General features: G+C 46.0%; 1 protein-coding gene across 3 annotated transcripts in view; it reads right to left on the bottom strand.

Annotated features, from left to right (window-relative positions):
* The window catches only part of Calcoco2 (calcium binding and coiled-coil domain 2), a 33,629-nt gene extending 16,731 nt beyond the window's left edge, over positions 1-16,898 (bottom strand). For all 3 annotated transcript variants that reach the window (XM_052757682.1, XM_052757683.1, XM_052757684.1), the window contains exons 1-4: positions 16,800-16,898; positions 5,912-6,100; positions 1,189-1,291; positions 917-1,050 (exon numbers count right to left, since the gene is read on the bottom strand). In XM_052757682.1, coding sequence (XP_052613642.1) covers positions 917-1,050; positions 1,189-1,291; positions 5,912-6,091 — 417 coding nt within the window. In that variant the 5' untranslated portion in view covers positions 6,092-6,100; positions 16,800-16,898. The remainder of the gene's footprint in view (positions 1-916; positions 1,051-1,188; positions 1,292-5,911; positions 6,101-16,799) is intronic.
* Between the last annotated feature and the right edge of the window lie 4,697 nt (positions 16,899-21,595).

Raw genomic sequence — 21,595 nt, 5'->3', positions numbered from 1 at the left:
CGAGCTCGGATGGGAGCAGCTGAGTGATTCCCACTCACTGGAGCGACACTGTGGACGCCAGGCAGAACAGCCTCGCATATGGAGGAAAGGGGGCAACGTCGCGAGCCTGTGTTATCATAGAATTAGGTTTGCTTTTGCCAGGAGACAAAGACCAGCAAACCTAAGGCCAGAAGAAGTTATGGGTGGCTGGGAGGTGTTGGGGCAAGCCTTTAACCCCAGCTTTCAGGAGGCAGGGGCAGGCAGATTTCTGTGAGTTAAGGCTAGCCTGGTCTAAGGAATGAGTTCCAGGACAGCCAGGGCTACACAAAGAAAAAAAAAAAAAAAAGAATGTTATGAGTGACACTGGGCACAGTGACGAATTCCTGTAATCTTGGAATAATTCTAGATGCTGAGGCAGGAGGACTACCCTGAATTCTATGCCAGGCTGGGCCATAGTGTGAGATTCTGTCTTTTTTGTTGTTGTTGAGGTTCTGTCTTTTTTTTTTTAAAAGGGCTGGAGAGATAGCTCAGTGGTTAAGAGCACTTATTGCTCTTCCAGAGGTCTTGGGTTCAATTCCCAGCACCCACATGGCAGCTAACAACTGTCTTTAACATCCTCACACAGGCATACATGCAGGCAAAATACCAATGCAAATCAAACAAAAGCAAATAAAAAAATAAATGAATGAATGAATGAATGAATAAAAGCTGTTACAGCTAAGGGAATTGAATAGTTACAGAAGTTCCAGAGAAGGGAAAAATCATGTTTTGATTTTTTAAAATTATTCCCAAGTCATCCCTAAGTGGGTTAGAGCGGTATCATATGATTTTCCCCAACAATATCTATCTATAGCCATTCCATAGAGTCGCTGATGCAAAGTCCACCCAAGCTGGAGCTGCTATGCTACAGAAAGGCTTGAGGGAGATGATTACAGACCTTCGTGGTGACAACCACGATGTCTTCTTCACTTTCTGGACGGAACTGGAAAGGGATACTTGCTCCCCGGATCACGCCATCTTGATCCACATAGCAGAACTGGTAATGCTCATCGTCCTTGGGTAGATAATAAGCTGAAAGTGGAATGTGGTTTTTAATACAAAATAAGAGCTATCCCATTTAAAACAAAACAAAAAACTGTCCCAGAAAACTCAAGGGGATTAATTAGCTTGGCCAGAGTTCTCAGGGCCTTTAACCTAGTATTTTCCTACCTTTGAACTGGACTTCCAGCTGCCTGGCTGATTCCTTGTTTAGGTCACTGGGCAAGGCAACCCACATGAAGGTGTAATACTCCCGGGTTGTCTTCCACCCGACCTGCAATGACAAGCTCTAATTCAGCACTGATGACTGATGGAACTGGATGAAAAAGTCTTATTTGGACTATGATTTCTTAAAATGCACTTAAATTTATTTATACTGAAGACAGAATGAATTCGTTATGACAAGAACGTATGTTTATTGGCTTGTGGCTATTATGTGGGGAAACACCTAGTACAGCAGTTCTCAACCTGTGAGTCTTGACCCTTTGGCAAACCTCTGTCTCTAAAATATTTACATTATGATTCATAACAGTAGCAAAATTATAGTTATGAAGTAGCAACGAAGATAAATTGAGGTATACAAACAGCTCAAAATTCCAGTTAAGAAGGGAATTAAACTAACTCAACACCCATTACATGAGCACCAGAATTTATCCCCAAGTCACCAGTCAGTTGATGTAGCTCATACCTCTAGTTTTGATCCCTGAGAACCTAAAGCAGGAGGATCGCTAGAGAGTCTGAGGCCAGCCTGGACTACATAGTGAGTTCCAGGACAAATCAAATCAAACAACCAAACTAACTTGATTATCTAAATTGACACAGAGCATACACAGTACTGGTTAAAAAATGTTTTGAGAAGAGACAGTCATAACAATGCCTGCCCATAATCACAGCTACATGGGAACCTGAAAGACTATGAGTTTGAAGCCAGCCTGAGCTACATAGCAAAAGCGTGTGTGTCTGTGTATTTATGCATGCATGTGTGTACAAGTGTATATGCTTGCATATAGAGGCCAGAGGTCACATCAGCTGTCTTCCTCAATCCTTCTCTTTATCTCTTGTTTTTGTTTTGTTCAATACAGGATCTCACTATGTAGCTCTGGCTGTCCTGGAATTTGCTCTGTGGCCCTGGTTGGCCTTGAACTCACAGAAACTCCATCAGCCTGTCTCCCACATGTTATGGGGCTGGAGAGATGGCTCAGTGGTTAAGAGCACTAGTGGCCCTTCTAGAGGACCCAGGTTCAATTCCCAGCATATACTTGGCAGCTCACAACTGTCTGTAACTCATGTTCCATGGGATCCAACACTCTCACACAGACATATGTGCAGGCAAAACACTAATCAATGTACATCAGATAAAAATAAATAAATCATTTAAAAAAGGCATGCGCTACAATGCCCTGCCCTTCATCTTGTTTTTATTTACGAATGTGTGTGTTGTATATGCTCCCATATATGCACAGAGGTCAGAGTTGTTGGGTATTCTGCACTGAACCTGGAGCTAGGCAGGTCCCCATGACACTGATTATGGGTACATGTACGGACATACCGAGCTTTTTCTGAGAGGCTGAGATTCAAGCTCAGGTCTTGTGTGTGTGTGCTCACTGGGTTATCGCTCACCCCATCCACCTTCCTTTTTTTGAGTCAAGGTCTCACATTGACTCAGGAGCTTACCAATTTGGTTCAACTGGCTGGTCAGCTGCGATTACAGCTGTGTGAAACTGTGCCTAGCTTTTTACATCATTGTTGGGAATCCAAAATCTCAGGTTCCCACGCTTGTACAGCAAGCAATCATAGCCCTAGTCCCTGCAAAGTCCTCCTAAAAAAAAAAAAAAAAAAAAAAAAAAAAAGGGAAAAACAGGGCCAGTGATATGGTTCAACAGGTAAAGGCAACCTGTCCTGAAAGCCTGGTGATCAGGGAAAGAGGGAAAGAAAGAGAGAACCAACTCCACAAAATTGTCCTGATTACCACGTTCTCAGGTAGAGCATACATATCTACAGTACGCTATGCACACACACTAATTAAAAATAATAATAAAAAAGAAACATGAGGCTGGGCAGTGGGAGGCAGAGGCAGGTGGATCTCTGTGAGTTCGAGGCCAGCCTGGTCTACAAAGAGAGTTCCAGGACAGCCAGGGCTACACAGAGAAACCCTGTCTCTAAAAAGCAAACCAAACAAACAAACCAAAACAAACAATAACAACAAAACCCACAACAAAATAAACTTTGGCCCTGCTACCTTCTAACAAAAGTTTTTAAAACTTCTCAATCACATGAGGAGGAGGAACATGTTGCTAAGCCTGGCCACCTGAGCTCCACCCAGGTTCCTACTTGGTGGGAGGAGAGAACCAACTCCTGTAAGCTATCATCTGTGACCACCACACACATGCTGGGCCACATGTAATTCCCTCCTCCCCTATAAATAAACAAATGCAATAATAAATGCAATAATAAATTTTAAGACCTTCCACAGGATACACTGAAAAAAAACAAACTTTCTAAATTGGAAAGTGTTTGGTTGGGGCCTCCGGCTCGCCCCTGCATGGTCCTGTAAGCCCTGTTCACTTCTCTCTCTCTCTCCAAACCCGGCCTGCTCAGAGTCTCTGAACAAAGGAAAGGCGCCCAAAGCCCAGTTCTGCGTTCTTGGTGGCTCCGCAGCTTCCTCCCCTGATGCTGCCTGCCGCCCAAGTCCCCACCTGAGCACTCAGCACAAACTGTGGCAGACACATCATCACCCACTGCCTACAGTCTATAAAACTTTCCTGCCCTGGCTCAGGTTGGTGACCAGAGAACCCGCCCGGGAGTTGTTTTGCTCAATATACCTGTTGTTACACTTTTTCAGTTCAGCTTGAACTGGCTTACTGTGTCAGCAGAGAAACTTATTGGGGGGGCGGGCAGAAAACCTATTAGAAAGTAGTTATGTTCTCTTTACAAGTTTGTCCTCTATGATGTCTAATACAGACTTGTCATGTCCCAACCTGAATATAATTTGAAATTTGCTTATGTATTTATTTACTCTTTTTTTTTGGGGGGGGGTAGGGTTGGTAACCCAGGCTGGCCTTGAACTTGCTTCTAAGCCATCTCTCAAATCCCTAAGTTTTTGGTTTTACTTTAAGCTAAACTTGGACTGGGGAGAGGGCTCAGCAGGTAAAAACCTAGCTGGGAGAGCAGATGACCTGAGTTCCATGCTTGGAACCCACATAAAGGTAGAAGGGAGAACCAGCTTCACAGGGCTGTCCTCCGACCTCCATACATGCTCATCACAGACGCACACCAACACAGTAGTAATAATCAAAACAAATAATAAGCTAAACTTAGCACTGATCTATAGACTTAGCTACACAGGAGGAAGAAGAAAGCAGCTACGGCCTCCTCTCCAGGATGAAAACACTCTGGGCACCAGCTCTCTGTCAGCACATAGTAGTCTGATGACTCATCACCCCAGAGGCTGCCCGTGTCCTGAAGGTCCTCTTCTGCCCGTACCCGGACACCAAAGCCTCAGCAATCAGCTGGGTCCTCCAAACAATTAAGGCAGTGAAGGATGGCGTCTGGTTTGGGGCCGAACAGCACTGGCAAGTGTGCACATGGCATACTGAAGTGCCGACCAATCAGAGATCAGAGCCAGCGATGGGGACTACTTAGGTCTGACCTTTATCTCTTGCCTCTGTAAACAGGACGATTGGACAGTATGATGGGGTGTGTGTGCTGGGAGGGAGGAAAGGAGAGAAGGGACAGGATGAGGGGCGGGGCGGGGCAGGAGAGCATCAGGAAGGGAAGGGAAAGGGAAGAGAGGTGGAAGGCAGAGATGGGAAGGAGAACCAACTAGAGCAGAAGTTTAGTCTAATTTCAAAGCAGTTTCTGTCCTTGAACTGACAGGATGATTAGATGCTACCGAGGGCACCGAGGGAGGGCTCACACTTCTCAGGAAAAGACTTTTGGGATGCAGGATGTCAACCCGGCCACTTCTCAACATCCTTCCCGGATTTATGATATTCACAGTAAAACAAATTCAACACTGTATTAAGGAAGGAAGAAAAATTAAAGTCACCGAAATTAACCAGGTACAACTGAAGCACGAAATCAACCAGGTACAAATCTCAGCACTGTGATAGAAGCAAGAAGATCAGGAGTTCAAGGCCATCCTTGGCTACACAAAGAGTTTGAGGCTAGCCTTGAACATGAGACCCTGTCTCAAACTCTCCAAACAAACAAAGTCATAAAAATTATATAAGGGGTCATCCATCTTAGTCAAACAATATGTACATATTTCAAAATAGGATAACATATATATATAAATAAAGATTTTTAAAAATTTGTTTATTAATTTGTTAATTTTATGTGGTTAAGTGTTTTGCATGCATATATGTCTGTGTATGAAATGTGTGCCTGGTGTCAGAAGAGGGCATCAGATTTTCTGGAACTGGATTTACAGATGGTTGTGAGCTGCCATGTGCATGCTGGGAACTAAATCCAGGTCCTCTGGAAGAGTAGTGAGTGCTCTTAACCATTGAGCCATCTCTCTAGCTCTCAAAATAGGATAATTTGTAAAGATTTAGATTTGATCTTTGAACACATAATAAAACTTGGGGATTGTGAGATTTTTTTTATCTTTTAGCTTGGGACTGAAAATAAATTTGTTTTTTGTTTGTTCGAGATGGGCTCTCACTATGTAGCCCTGGCTGGCCTCAAACACAGAGATCCTCCTGCCTCTGCTTCCTGAGACCTGGGATTAAAGATGTGCATCAAACTGAAATTTAAAACTGAGGCTCATCCACACTGGGTGTGATGAGGGCACACTAAGAATTGTAGTTTGGAACTTCTGATTGGGCACACATACTGTATAAGGTAACTAAGACTCACCACTAGTTCCTAATCCCTTGGTATTCACACTCACCTTAAAGATGCCAATCCAGTCCTTGCGACGAGGGATGAACTGTTGGGTAAAGGTGTAGTAGCATGTGACATCTCCTCCAGGAACATAGAACTTCTCCACATTGTTAAACACGACCTGAGAAAAACTGCAGTGTTCCAGCAAGACAGCTGATATGGGGGGCTCGTCCATTGTCTTGTCCATGGTGGAGTCCTGTCAGGAGATATGGAATAGGGTACGTGAGAACCTGCCTCAATAAAAAAGTCATTTAAAAAGACATAGAATAGAGTAAGATTCAGAAAGCGTTTGCAGAGACTTCCAGGCTCCCACCCAAGAACTTTCTGTTCAAGCAATCAGGAAAAGCAAAATCCTGACAGGAATCGAGACACCGCCTGCTTTCTGTTTCACTTTGCACAATGTGCATTCCTAACTTCCTACGCACTTCCTACGCTAGGCATTTTCAGAGAGCTTCTTTGACATCTGCGCCCCAGGCCCCGCTGCCCCCCCACAGCCCTGTTCTTTGTTTACAGCTACTTGTTTCTCTTTCTCCTAAGAAAACAAGTCAATTTTCTTAGGAGAACTGGCAGTTTTCAGTCCAAAGTTCTCTACTTTACACCCCAGCAAACCCTATGATTTTAGGAAAGTTCAGTTCTTTGGATTTCAGCTTCCCATTCAGTTCCACAATAATTAGGCCCTTCCATATATCAGATGCTATACTAGGAGTTGATTTAGGACAAAGATAGACAAGAAATTATGTGATATTCAGTGGTGACAAATGTCTTCTGAAATCAGCTTGGTGTCCTTTAAATTCTAGTGTTCTCCCTTCCTCTTCCTTCCCTGGACACCCCCTCCACTTCCCTCCCCTGCTCTTTGGGCAAACCCTCTACTGCTGACTAGTTTTCATGTCAACTTAATACAAGCTGGAGTCATTCTAGAAGAGGGAACCGCAGCTGAGAAAATGCCCCACCACAATGGCCCGTGAACAAGTGTATGGTTTATTTTCTTGATTGACAAGTGATTGGGGGTGGAGGGTAGCACGGCTGAGCTCAGCCTGTGCTGGTGGTCCTGGGTGCTATAAGAAAGAAGGCTGAACAAATCATGAGGAGCAAGCCATTAAGCAGCACCCTTCCATGGCCTCTATATTAGCTCCTGCCTCCAGGTCCTGCCCTACTTCAGTTCCTGCCCTGACTTCCTTCAGCGATGGCGTGTAAGCTGGAATATATATGCCCTTTCCTTCCCAAGTTTCTTTTGGTCACCACAGCAATAGAAACCCTAACTAAGACAACTGCTGAGCTATACCCCTGGTCCCACCTTCTGGGATAGAATTGAGCAATTTAATAAACTGGGCCTTGTGATCTGATCATTGTTTACCTGTTAGCATATCTATTGCATTTGGTTATGAGGCCTAAGTGACATAATGTGAAGTACTCAGACCTTAAGTCAGTGCACTCTAAACCAAACAGATACTCAGTGACAGAAGAAAGGACTCACCACAGAGACTGAAGAACGCTGCTCAGCAGACCTTTGTGATTGTTACTGTCGTGCCGGCAGAGATTTCATGACTTTACTCCTGGCACTGAGCTGGCCCTCAAAGGACCCCACTCCCACATGAAGGATAGATGGCAAGTGGTTATCCAGAGAATTTAGAATAAGACGTGCTAAATACTCTGAGGTCTGAAGAGGAGAGAGCTGGGCGACGGCTCTGTGGGTAAAAGTGCTGGCCTGGACAGCCTGACAGTCTGAGCTGAGGCCTGAAGACTCAGCTCGTGAAGACTCAAGACGGTCTACCTGCTGACCGCATGTAGGAAGCTAACCGAGTGGTGCCCATCAGTAACCCCAGCACTCTGAAGGTCATATGGGAGGCAGAGGCAGGAGAACTGCCTGGAAACTCATGGGCCGGTGAGCTGGACTACAAAGCATGGAAACAGAAACAGTAAGACAGACTCAGTCTTACCGAGGTTATGTAAGAACTGACTGCAAAACCGTCCTCAGACCTCCACACATCCTACGTGTGTTCTATCTCTCTGTCTCTGTCCCTGTCTCTGTCTCTCTCTCTCTCACACACACACACATACACACACATACAAACTAAGTAAATAAAATGTTAAAAAGTTTGTCAGAGGGGCTGGAGAGATGGCTCAGTTGTTAGGAGCACTGGCTGCTCTTCCAGAGGTCCTGAGTTCAATTCCCAGCACCCACATGGTGGCTCACAACCATCTGTAGTGGGATCTGATGCCCTCTTTTGGCATAAAGTTGTACGTGCAGATGGAGCATTCATAGACATAAAATAAATACATCTTTAAAAAAAAGTTTGTCAGACATAGAAAACACCATTTTAAAAAGATGTTGGGACAACTGGACAACAAACTAAGGTTTTTAGTGAGTAGACTCTTATGTAACTCTTGAGGAAGACTGACTAGGGTTTTTGAAATGGGTTTGTGCTGAGGGGATTCCAGCAGCAGAAAAATGCAGCCCACAGGGCTGGAGAGGCGTCTCTAGTTAGGAGCACTTACTGCTCTTTCAGAGGACCCAAGTTTGGCTCCCAGCACACATGTCAAGAGACTCACAGCCATATGTAACTCCAACTTCAGAATAGCCAATGCCTCTGGCCTCCAAGGGCACCTGCACTCATGTGCACGTACCCACATGCAGACACACATGCCTACACATAACTTAAAATAATAAAAATAAACCTTTGAAAGAAAAATGCAACTCATATTTGGAAGAGAGTAAGGAGGTATGACTCCTTTCTATAAAATGGATAATAACCTGTGTTTTGTTTTCTAGATGATTATAGTAGATATAGTATACAGACAAAATGTAATCAGAAATGGAAAATGAGGGCCGGGCATGCAGTTTAGTGTGCTTACTTAGTATGTGCAAGGCCCTGGGCTCACATGCAAAATCAAAAAGTAAAATTAAACGGTGGGAACCTGTTTGTAAGGTAAAAGCACAGAAAAGGAACAAAGAGTGGGTGCAGATATGGCTCGCAATTAAGAGTACTCCCGCTTTCCCAGAGGACCTGGAGACAGGGCCACAGTATCTACCTCAGGTGGCTCACAACCGCCCGTAACTCTAGCTCCAGGAAATCCCTCACCCTATTCTGGCCTCTGAGGGCACCTACATGTACATGTGAACACACACCACACACACACACACACACACACACACACACACACACACACACACACAGAGAGAGAGAGAGAGAGAGAGAGAGAGAGAGAACAAAACCCCACAACATTACAGTTCTTCCAGATTTAACCTATGTCTTGGTCTTACTTTGAAGTGACTCCAACTAGGCCTCTTCTTCAAACTCCTCAAAAGTCAGGGGTTTTAGTTTGTTTGTTTGGATGGCCTGATTTTCGTTTTTGAGACAGGGTTTCACTATGTAGCCCTGGCTGACCGAGAACTCACTATGTAGACCAGGCTAGCCTTGAACTCACAGAAATCTGCTAGGATTAAATTAAAGGCATGAACCACAGATACCTGGCTCAGACTTCTCAGAAGTAAGTGCCACCACCCCCCGCCCCGCCCCGCCCCACCCCCAGAGAAGGCAAGCGAACTTTGGAGCACTAAGCAGTTTATTAGGAAATTTAGCTACAGAGCTAAGAACTCATTGATTTTCCTGGTTTGTGACAGAGCCTAGCCACATCTTGAACCTCATGCCTCAGGGTAGTGTTCCCAAGTGGAGTGGAAAGGGTCCTATTCCAGTCCGTCATTTCCCTTGTAGCAAGCTGTTGTCTGTAGGACAAAGGCTTCGCTGGGATGCTATGGAAGATGGGCTGGGAGGTTGACTCTCAGCTTGTTGACTCTTTCCCTAGAAGTCTCCAGTCACAGTGAAGCCATCCTGCTTCCTCAGTCCTAAGACCGAAGAACCAATTTATCTGAGCATATCAAATGATTCTGTCTGCCCTTTGACTGGGGACTGTGACTAACAGCAGGTCAGGCCCGCCCTCAATTACCTGAAGTCCCTTATCTTGAGTTCTCCTTGTGACAGACACATGGTCCTCACTTGTACACAGCACAAGGTTAAAGTAACTGCCCACTAGGTGTTCTCCAGGAAATGAACGAACACTATATGCACGCCACTCACCAAGAAGGGGAAGGGCTTTCCAGGGAAATAATGGCAGGATGGACTGGGGATGTAGCTCAACAGCAGTGTTTGCCTAGCTAGCATACGAACCTAGGCTAGATCTCCACCACCCAAAAATATTATTAATGATGAAGATGATGGTGATGATGTTAAGGATGGCGGTAGGATTAGAGTTCTTTTCTTGTTGGTTTAATGTTATCATGTGTGTGTGTGTGTGTGTGTGTGTGTGTGTGTGTGTGTGTGTGTGTGTGTGTGTGTGTGTGGAGTAAGTCCAAGGCCAACCTGGGCCACATGAGACTCTGCCTTTAAAAAAAGAAGTCAGCCAGGCGTGATGGCACATGCCTTTAATCACCAGGCAGATCTCTGTGGTTTGAGGTCAGCCTGGTCTACAAAGCAAGTTCCAGGACAGCCAGGGCTACACAGAGAAACCCTGTCTCGAAAAACCAAAAAAAAAAAAAAAAAAAAAAAAAAAAAAAAAAAAAAAAATCAAGGAGATAAAAACATCCAAGAACAACACCAATTCTTGATATGACTAGTTCAGCTGGCTTAGCTGCTTAAATGGCATGGCGACAAAACCAAAAGAACCCACAAATTTGACGTAAGAACCCATCACAGTGGATGGCGGTGGTGGTGCACCCTTTAATCCCGCACTTGAGAGGCAGAAGCAGCTGATCTCTGAGTTCAAGGCCAGCCTCTTTTACAGAGTGAATTCCAGGACAGCCAGGGCTACACAGAGAAATCCTGCCTTGAAAAACCAGAAAAGAACCCATTACCCACGTTCACACACACAAATTCTGGCAAGCTGTGAATACTAGCTAAGAATCCAAGTGGCTTGGTACAGTCTCTCTTTCTCATTGAAGACCAACCAAAGTTAGCTCACAAAGAACACTGAGAAAGGACAGCCCACTCACAAGTGACACCAGAGAGCCATGCTCTGAGGCCTGTACACAGCCAGAAGAAATCCCATCTCTTCCCTTGTCTAGAAAAAGCAACAGCTTGGTCTCTTGCTTATTGAAAAAGCAAGACTATATGAAGCTTCCAGACTTGGCCTCTCAGCATGTCTCTGGACTCAGAGGACACCGATGGTCCTCGGGGCTTCAGATTTCAATCGTTCTTAGGACAAAGTTAAATGACCTGCCAAGTCTGGAGAAGGGCTGAAGAGGCAGGTAGGCTGGAGAGCGGCAGCCTCCCCTCCTTCCTCTTTACCAAACTGAGGGCAAGAATGGGCTGTAGGGAAACCCAGCGCATGCCCGTACCAATCCTAATGGGCTCTGTGAGGAAGTACCACACTCACCCTTTCCTGAAGGGAAATTGCTGACTGCTAAAATTAGTAATCTTAAACTGAGCATAATGACCTGTAATCCCAGTACTCGGGAGCTCTGAGGCAGGAGGATCATCACAAGTTTGAGGCCAGCCTGGACTACACAGTGAGACCCTGTCTGAACCAAACCAAACCATTAGTGATCCTTAAAAGCCTTTCCTTCTGGGCTGTCAAGACGGCTCAGTGGATAGAGCTGTTTGCCATCAAACCTGACAAACCTGAGTTCGACCCTGGAAGAAGACAAATGATTCCTGTAAGATGTCCTCTGACTTCCACTTGAATATAATAGCACTTGTCCCCAGACACGTACACTCGTGCACGCGTAAGTAAATTTAAAAACAAACAAACAAACAAACAAAAACAAAAAAATTTTGTTGTTTTTCTTTTTTCTTTTTTTTCCCCCCGAGACAGGGTTTCTCTGTGTAGCTTTGTGCCTTTCCTGGAACTCACTTGGTAGCCCAGGCTGGCCTCCAACTCACAGAGATCCGCCTGGCTCTGCCTCCCGAGTGCTGGGATTAAAGGCGTGCGCCACCACCGCCCGGCTCCTTTTTGTTGTTTTTCAAGACAGGGTTTCTCTGTGTAACCCTGGCTGTCCTGGAACTCCTTCTGTAGACCAGGCTGGCCTCAAACTCAGAAATCCATCTGCCTCTGCCTCCTGAGTTCTGGGATTAAAGGAGTGCGCCCGGCGAAATTACCTTTCTAACAATGCAGTCTAGAAACGGGGTTGGAGGGTACAAAAGGAAAACTAGAATGAGTTAGCCTCAGTTTTCCTCTCTCTTTTTTTTTTTTTTTTTTTGGTTTTTTTTCGAGACAGGGTTTCTCTGTGTAGCTTTGCGCCTTTCCTGGAACTCGCTTTGGAGACCAGGCTGGCCTCGAACTCACAGAGATCCACCTGCCTCTGCCTCTCGAGTGCTGGGATTAAAGGCGTGTGCCACCACCGCCCGGCAGTTTTCCTCTCTTAACCACTTACTGCCCTAATGCTGGCAGTAATTCATAGAGGCAAGAAAAGAGAAGAAACATGAAGACTAAATTTAGTTAGAAGCCAGAGAGCTGAGAAATTATGAAAAGTAACGGCATACATTAGGTCCGTATTCTACCTCATTTCTTTTTCTTTTCCCAAAATCTGAGGCTGGTCATGTAAGTCGTGACAGGGGAAAATGATTTTTTTTCTTTTAGATTTATGTATGTTATTCTATGTGTATGGGCACTGTGCCTGCATGCATGTATGTGCACCTTGGCCTGGGGCCAGTGGAGGCCAAGAAGAGGGCACAGATCCCCTAGAATTGGAGTTACAGATGGTTGGGAGCCACCACGTGGGTGCTACAAATCAAACCTGGGTCCTCTGCAAGAGCACCACCAAGGGATCTCTCCAGGACCCACAAACAGGGATTTTAAAAACAAAAGTATCAAGCAGCTAGACATGGCTGGCATACATTAATAATCCTAACATATGAGATGGAGGCAGGCAGATTCAGAGTTAAAGGTCAGCCCCAGCCATATACCTAAGCCTAGATTTCTGAGACTCTGTCTCAGGAAACAAAGCACCTACCAAAACCCATTAATCTGGGAATAGTGTAGAGATTCCATAAACTGCCTGACATGGTTGTTACTTCTTTTTCCCCTTCCCTTCTAGCAGTTTCCAAAAGGATTAGGACCCTCAGGGGAGCTGGCAATAATAATGTATTCAAAACGAGTCCCAGGAAATGGTTCTTAGTGCCTAAGAAACCCTGACATATTTTCATCTAATGAGCCTTTTAGTTTAATATAGTACTCCCCAAACTGTTCCACAAAGCACAGGTCTCCTCCTTATCCTGAAGCAAAGCAGCAACAGCTCGTTCTACGTCTCATTTGGGAGGAATCTGCAAACTACAGTGATAGGTTTTAGCAGAAAGGATGTTAAGTTCCAAACACTTCCACATTAGCCTTTCACACCAGTTGGGTATATGTCTCAAGAGAAACAAACACTTACTGGGCATGGTGGCTCTTGCCCATAATGCCAGAACTCAGGGAGAAGGAGCAGGAGGAGGCAGCCTGGTTTAGAGTGAGTTCTAGGCCAGCCAAGGCTACATATGGAGACCCTGCTCAAAAATAAACAAGGGCTGGAGAGATGGCTCAGTGGTTAAGAAAGCACTGTTTTGCAGAGGACCAGAGTTCAATTCCTAGCATACATATCAAACAGCTCACAACCATCCATAACTCCAGCTTCAGGGGATCTTATGGCCTCCAAGGACACCTACACATAGCTACTCTCTCTCTGTATGTATATATATGTATACACATACATATACACACACATATATATAATATATAATATGCATATATATTATATAAATAAACCTTTGGGACTGTAGAGATGGCTTGGCACTGGCTACTCTTCCAGAGGTCTGGGGTTGGGTTCCCAGTAACCACATGGCAGCTAATAGAACTGTAACTCCAGTTCCAGTGGATCTGATGCCCTCTTCTAGCCTCCAAGAGTAATGCACACACGTGAACCATAGACACACATGCAGAAGTAAAACACCCATACACATAAAATAAAAATAAATAAATCTTGAAAATAAATCTTAAAAATAAACACACACAGAGACAAACAGGAAGAAAGTGTGTGTGTGTGTGTGTGTGTGTGTGTGAGTGAGAGAGAGAGAGAGGAGAGAGAGAGACAGAGACAGAGACTGACTTGACTATAGGTTGCTTCTCTAGATTAGTTCAGAGAAAGAAATTGAATGCTTCCAAAACCAAGAGAGAAATACAAATACTTATTTTTTAAAATTAGTTATTTTTATTTTATGTACATTGCTGTTTTGCCTACGTGTATATCTGTGTGAGGGTGCTGGATCCCCTGGAACTGGAGTTATAGACAACTGTGAGTTGCCATGTGGGTGTTGGGAATTGAACCAGGGTCTTTTGGAAGAGCAGCCAGTGCTCTTAACCTCTGAGCCATCTCTGCAAATCAGTTCTTAATTTGAGAACAGTAAAACCAAAAGATGATTAAATGTCAGACATTTACATTACAAACAAAAATGTAATCCTTTCATCTTACTTCTTTTCCTTTCTAAAACTAGCAATCAGCCAAACAGATGGGCTAATCTGAACGGCAGTCCTCCTGACCCTGGGCTTAGGAAACTCGAGCCACAGACAGCATGTGCACACAGGCAGCCCGGGGAAACGGGGCACAGCCAAGAACACAACCACTGCTCCTCAAGTTATTTCACCACTCACTCCCGTTTCAGTTTTCTAAGTTCATTTTCCTTCCTTATCGAAAATGTTTTCGAGGGGCTGGAGAGATGGCTCAGCGATTAAGAGCACTGACTGCTCTTCCAGAGGACCCAGGTTCAATTCCCAGCACCACAAGGCAGCTCACAACAGTCTGTGACTCCTGCTCCAGGGAATGTGACACTCACACAGACATACATGCAGGCAAAACACCAATGTACATAAAATACAAATAAATAATTAGGATGTTTTCCAGTACGTAAGACAAAACTACACAACTAGGAACCTTTCAGACACATATCAACTGTTTGAAAGAGCTGTCATATTTGGTCTGAGCAAACGCTGTCACTCATCACGCCACCACAGCAGTGCCAGGGGAAGCACAATAGTTCTCAGACGTGAGGGACACACAACTGGAAGGATTGTGAAAGTTCACCGTCTACCCACCACTTTTTGTTTCAAAAATATTTTAGGGGCTGGAGAAACGATGGCTCAGCAGCTCAGGACACCTGCTGCTCTTGCACAAAGGATCTAGGTTCAATTTCCAGCACCGACAAGGCAGCCCACAGTCATCTGTAACTCCGGGGGATCTAAAGCCCTCTTCTGACCCTCTCAGGCACCACACAGACTGATGCACAGCACAGATGGAAGCAAAATCCCCATGCCTACAAAAATTTTTTAAAATCCTTACAAAACATTTTATTTATTTCTGTGTTATGTGCGTATGTGTGCCCGAGTCTGTATACCACATGAGGGCAGAAACCAGAGCTCCAGGTGGTTGTGAGCAGCCCGAGAAGGGCACTAGAACTGAACCCAGATCCTCTGCGAAAGCAGCAAATGCCCTTAACTGCTAGGCCACCTCACCAACCCCATAGACTTCCCCCCTTGAAAGGGGTGGTTGTGTCCCGCCAGGTCACAGTGGCAGTGTGTGAAGTACAGCAGCATGGGAACTTGGCCAGGGGCCAAAAGACCTGGGATCTCAGCTCAGCTCTACCACAACCTTGAAGTCAGGATAAGCCATAGAAACCCTTTTTAGGTTTCTGGCCAACACATGAATCTGGCTCGAGAAATCTCTAAGGACCAGTTCAGGTATTGTGATGATCCTGTGTGCACGAAACAGAAAGTTCATCGTCCGTGTCTTTCTCTGAGAAAATAAGTAAGCATGACACATCAGTAAGTAGAGCTGGTTTTGTTTCGTTTTTGGCTTTGTTCTTGTTTGAGTCAAAGTCTCTCTCACTCTAGAGCCCAGACTGGGCATGCATTTTCAATACTTTTGCACTGAATGTTGTACTATGTTTGTAGAAGAGTATGTAACTTGTTACTGTTGGGTAACTTGGGACCCCCTGTCCTTTCAAGGTGTTTCCTGCTTGGCAGCTGTCCTGGTTGCTACAAGGTAGAGAGTTTCAGAACTCCCGGCAACACTTGGGAAAGTAAGCCATCTAGGCATCCCTAATCGTGTGTGGTACACAAGCCACAAAGACCTAGTGAATGAAGTCCTTTGTTATATGTGGGTTCTGCAAAAAGAAAGTAAAAGGGAAGTTATGATACAGCATCCAAATTACTCTCCTAAGTTCCATCCATAGGCACTTGTGGATTTGCTTCTAGAGCAAAGAATTCAAATGACAGGAAAAAAAAAAAAGTTAACACGTCGATTGGTGTTGAAATGTGAGTTGGGGAGAAAGCTATGGGAGATCAGCTGTAACGCAGCAGGGCACTGACATCTCCTTTTCCATCGGGGCTGCCATGACGGGATACAGAGGGAAAGAAGTATCAGGGAGCTAACTTGCCGGCACAGAGGGAAACAGACCTAAAGAGAAAGTAACTCGGTCAGGGTGACGCAGGTCAGGGTGACTGACGCAGTGGGGCCCTGGGCCCGTGGGCCTGAAAGCCTATAGCGGTGACACATTAGAAGCTCGGTGTTCGGAACCCCGGCGACAGGGGCGGCGGGGCGGGGTACCACCGCGAGCCACAGCACACGGCCACTGCGCCAGGACCCTGGCTCCTGTCGGAGGCGACTGTCCTCCCGCGGGTCACAAGCCCTGGAACCCCAAACTCCCGCAGCCTCGCCCTCCTCTGGAAAAATCGTCCCGGGCCTCCCAGGCCGCGGTAGGCGCTCCAGGCCCTCCCGGAGCCACCCTCGCTGACCCACGCCCCCCGGGACGGACCGAGGTGACGCTGAAGCCCGCCACGCCGTGGCCTGCCTGTGGCCCCGTCCCAAGGCCCAGAAGTCCGAATTTCGGTGACCCCAAGGGCTCAACTGCCCCCCCTTCACTTCAGGGACTCACCGGGGACAGCAGCCAGCAGCGGCGCCACAGCAGCAGGGAACCCAAAGGCCCGTGGGCGGGGCTAAAGGCCAAAGGGACGGGCAAGCCCCGCCCACGGCGTCACAACGGCCACAAGCCCCGCCCCGCCGCCGGCCGCCTGGGACTCGTAGTGTCTTGGATGACCCGCTCGCTGGGTGTGCTCTTTAATCTACCCTAGAGCAAACTGTCTTTTTTATTTATTTATTTTTTAAATTTGCTTAAAGTTGTGTCTTTGAAAGGGTATTGAGAGTTTATCTTACTTTTCCTGCCTCTACATAAAACTTCATGCACTATAGATACTTAGTGCTATAGAGATGATATATACATATATATGCATGCATGTGTACCTATAGATACAGATAAGATTAGATAGATAGATAGTCCTATAGATACAGATTAGACTCTGGCATTTCGTCCTGCTTCATACACACACACACACACACACACACACACACACACACACACACACACGATCAGGCTTGGTAATAGATACCTGTTAATTCCAGCATTGGAGGTCAGCCGTCCAGGGCCAGATTTGGCTACAAAGCAAGTTTGAGGCCAGCCTAGGCTATCTGAGACTTTGTCTCAAAAAAAGAAAAAAAAAATCGTGTCTCACACCCAACCTTAAAGGAAATCTATAAACCTTTCTGAGTCTCCTGTGACTTGACTCAAAAAGTAAGTTTCTGTTTGTTTTTATTTATTTTATGTGAATGGGTGTTTTGCCTGCATGTGTGTATGTCCACCACTTTCGCACCTGGGGCCCAGAGGGATCGGAAGAGGATGTTGGATCCTCTGGAACTGGAGTTATGGATGATTGTGAGCCACCATGTGGGTGCTGCGAATACAACCCAGGTCCTCTGCAGTAGCAACAAGTGCTCTTAACCAAGGAACCAACTCTGCCTGAGACCAGCTTTGGCAAGGGTGGGGGTGGGGTGGGGGCTGAGGGTAGGGTGGGATGGGAGGGTGGCTCAGATCCCAAAGAGGCTATGTAGAGTGGGTGAGGGGAAAGTAGGAGACTGACATGATCTGAGGGTGAACTGGGATGGCTGCCAGAGAGTGTATTTAAAAAATACACCTTTGATAATTTAAAGTTGCACATAGGATTAAATGTGAGCTGGGTTGTGTCTTGAGATCAGGGATTGACAAGTTAATAGGCACCAGTTATAAGGTAATGGAGGGTCACAAATTCCTTTTGCCAGAGATCAGAATGACTCCCTTTTTAGCAAGTAAGAACTTCCTTCAAGTTCCTGAAGGAATGTCTGACCTTGGGAAAAGGACTTTCTTGGGGGAGGGGGGGACACCAAACACACTATTATAGAATATTGCAGGTTTTTTAAAATATGGCTTAGTTTATCCAAATAGCTAAAACTTAAAGTGAGCAAAGATGAAACTAGACAAATATTACTATGAACCTGAGTAGACCTGAGGAATTTATACATTTTTTTGTTTCTTTGTTTTTTTTTTTTTTTTTTTTTTTTGAGCCAGGGTTTCTCTGTAGCTTTGGAGCCTGTCCTGGAACTCACTCTGTAGACCAGGCTGACCTCAAACTCACAGAGATCCGCCTGTCTCTGCCTCCCAAGTGCTGGGATTAAAGACGTGTGCCACCAACGCCCAGCTGGAATTTATAAATCTTGATAATCAAATATACCTTATTTATCCAGCATATGTTACTATCTAAATTTTCTAGCAGCTTGGTGCTAGTTTGTGTGGGAGTAGGTATTATTTATTAAGCGGCACAACGTTATTTATTAAGCGGCGATGTTTACCATGAGAGAGAAGCCACGAGGTGCAACAAAACCCACTATAAGAGTTTATTAAGGGAAGGCACTAGAAGGGGTGTGCACAGGCCTATGGAATGACTGTGCAGGAAGAGAGGGGAGGAATAGGTGGAACCTGCTTTTATGGGTCCCCCTGAACATGCACATGTGGGCTTACATAGCTACACCACGCATGGGCATAGATGGTGTGACCACTCTGTGTGAAGATGATTACGTGATCACACAGTGCACAGATTACATAGGAGGAAGGCCCTAGGATAACTAAGCATCTTGCCTGACTACGGGACAGCGCATGTAGCTGGGGGCGTGGCCTACCTCAAATCCATCTTTGGCTTTATTTTGATCATCCCAGGAAGAAAGCGTTGTCAGGCTGGACTCTGATTTGGGGATCAGAATAAAGATTTTTTTTTTCTAATTAACTACTCGGAAGGATCCCAAGCCTGGCAAAGAGCCTGTATGTCAGTTGCTGAGCAAATGACACTTCTGAGGGTCTTCACTGTGTTTATGGAGTCAGGCGGGCGCCTTAGGAAGAAAGACAACAGTGAAAACCAGGCCGGGTCTGGGACCTTGCTCTCTCTCTCTCTCACACACACACACACACACCCATGCACACTCATTGCTTATCTGGAGTTCTCAGGTGGGGTCCCAGTCCAAATATTTTGACAGCTGGGAAGACCCTCAACACTCTGCTTCAACCTCTCACACCTAGGCCTGCAGAGCCCCTTACCAAATGAGTGACTTCTTTGTTTATCTTTCTCTTTCTTTTGAGACAGGGTTTTAGTATCCAGGCAGGTCGGTCTTGAACTAACGATATAGCTGAGGATGACTTTGAATTTCTGAGTCCTCTGCCTCTACTTACTGAGTGCTGTGATTATTGGTGTGCACCACAACACCCTGTTTAAGAGGTGCTGGGGAAGCGAACCCAGGATTTCATGCTTGCTCGACAAGCACTCGACCAACTGAGCTACATCTCCAGCCCTCCTTCCCTTGTCTCCTTCCTCTCCCCTCCCACTCCCTCCTCTTCTTTCATTTCATTTCCCCATTCCTGTTATTTATTTATTCACTAATGTATTTTTTTACTTTATTCTTCAGGGGAAAGGATGCATGCCATGCACTTGCCCACTACCCGCAGTCGAATTTCCCACATTTGGGGGAACCGCAGGTTTATCCTTTTGGAGTGCAATGGATAACCCTATTTTTTGAGACAGGGTCTCTCTCTCTCTCTCTCTCTCTCTCTCTCTCTCTCTGAGATTCAGGCTGGCCTAGAACTCACTATGCAGCCCAGGGTGGCCTCCAACTTTCAACACTTCTGCCTCTCCACTCTGAGGGCTGGGAATACAGGTCTCGAAAAACCACATCTGCTCTGTTTTGTTTTGTTCTTTATATATTTTTGTTTGTTTGTTTTTGAGTCAGGATCTCCTTTGTTGCCTAGGCTGGCCTAGAATTTTCTATAAAATCCAAGCTATCGGATTCCGGCTTCTGCTTCCGCCTCCGGGTTGCTGGCTCCACAGGTCTGCGACACTACGCCCGGCTGGTTTGCCAATCTCTGGCTTACCTAGCACAGGGGATTTCTTGGCCCGTTGGTCTCTGGCCTGCGGGTATAGCTGACTCTTGAAGCCTGCTTTGGCCTACAGCGGGGCAGCTTGCCTGCCCACCTTGCTTTGGCCTACAGCGGGGCAGCTTGCCTGCCCACCTTGCTTGTTCCTGTCCGCCCTCCTGAGAGGACAGCCTCGCCAGACGTCGGCCTGTAAGCTCCCATTGCAGTCAGTTTATAACCGGTTGTCAGGGATGTTATGGAGCCCCTCTGTAAACCATAAATCTTTGCCGTTCAGTCCAGTGTCCTGGCCTTCATTTCCATCACAATATGGCTCCGGAGGGATGGGGTGGGGATGGGATGTCAGCGAAACTGAAGCCTCAGCCGTGTAGAGCAGACTAGTGAAATACTGGGAAAATAGAGATGGCTGGGGGAGGCGAACAGAGCTGTGACAGTTGGTCTTAGGGAAACATCTGCTGGGTGGCCAGTTGATGGTGGTCACTTGGGCCCTTAGGGCACCAGAGAGGAGGCAGGGGAGAGAGAAGGCGGGGTGTGGGTGGTATAGAGGTTTCTAGAAGAGTAGCAGATGGCTGTTGATTCCACCTTGGTTCCTCTATTCACTCCAGGGTGAATGTAAACATCAGGTCACAGGCTGCCATTGTCCTGGGGCTAAGCTCTATTTTTGCCTCCTGAGTGTGTGGACAGCAGGTGAGAAGCAAACTTCCAGCTTAGGTCACCACCTCAGCAGACCAGCTCTCCACACAGCTGGGGATGAAAGTTTATTAGTAGCTGTTGACGACTCCCAAGGCCCCTTCCCCATGCTTAGAGACCAAACCCAGGACCCTGTGCTTACCAGACAAGCTACCATTAAGCCACACCCCCAACAGCACTATCTCCAGGGTACCCTAGAAGAAAATTTCTCTGATAGAAACAACCTCCCCTCAGGTTTATGGTGGCCGCTTTCTTCAGATAGGAGAAACTCTGATTCAGTTTCTTTGTGCATGTAGTGCGGCTCAAATGTTTTCACTCTGAAATAATTTTATACTATGTTAGTGGGGGGTTTTGTTGTTTCTGACTTAATAAACTTGACTGCTTGGAACCTTTCTCCTCTGGGCAGTGGCAGAAAGCAGCTCTTGAGGACAGAGCTACAGTCACATTTGGTAATTGTCCTTGTGTGTGGTTATGGAAGGGTGTTAGGAGAAGGAAGCTGGGCCTCTTAGAGACCTACCCACGACACTCATGGGCAAAGTTCAAGGGTCAGTGCAAGTGGACAAGGTCAACACAGGACAGGGAGGTGAGACCTCAGTGTCTCTTGGCCTTGGGTTTCATTGATGAGTTTTTTTTTTCTTTTGTTTTGGGCTTTGAGACAGGAGTCTGATTTGTAGCCCAGGTTGCCTCGGGTGGAAGATCCTGTTTCACTAAGCCTGGGATGACAGATTACAGATTCATATCAGCACTCCTACCTT

Source organism: Peromyscus californicus, unplaced genomic scaffold, assembly GCF_007827085.1.
Source record: "Peromyscus californicus insignis strain IS unplaced genomic scaffold, ASM782708v3 Scaffold_3__1_contigs__length_106647218, whole genome shotgun sequence".
NCBI classification, from domain to species: Eukaryota; Metazoa; Chordata; class Mammalia; order Rodentia; family Cricetidae; genus Peromyscus; species Peromyscus californicus.
Note: the sequence above shows the minus strand (reverse complement) of the source record. Positions and strands in the feature narration are given on the sequence as shown.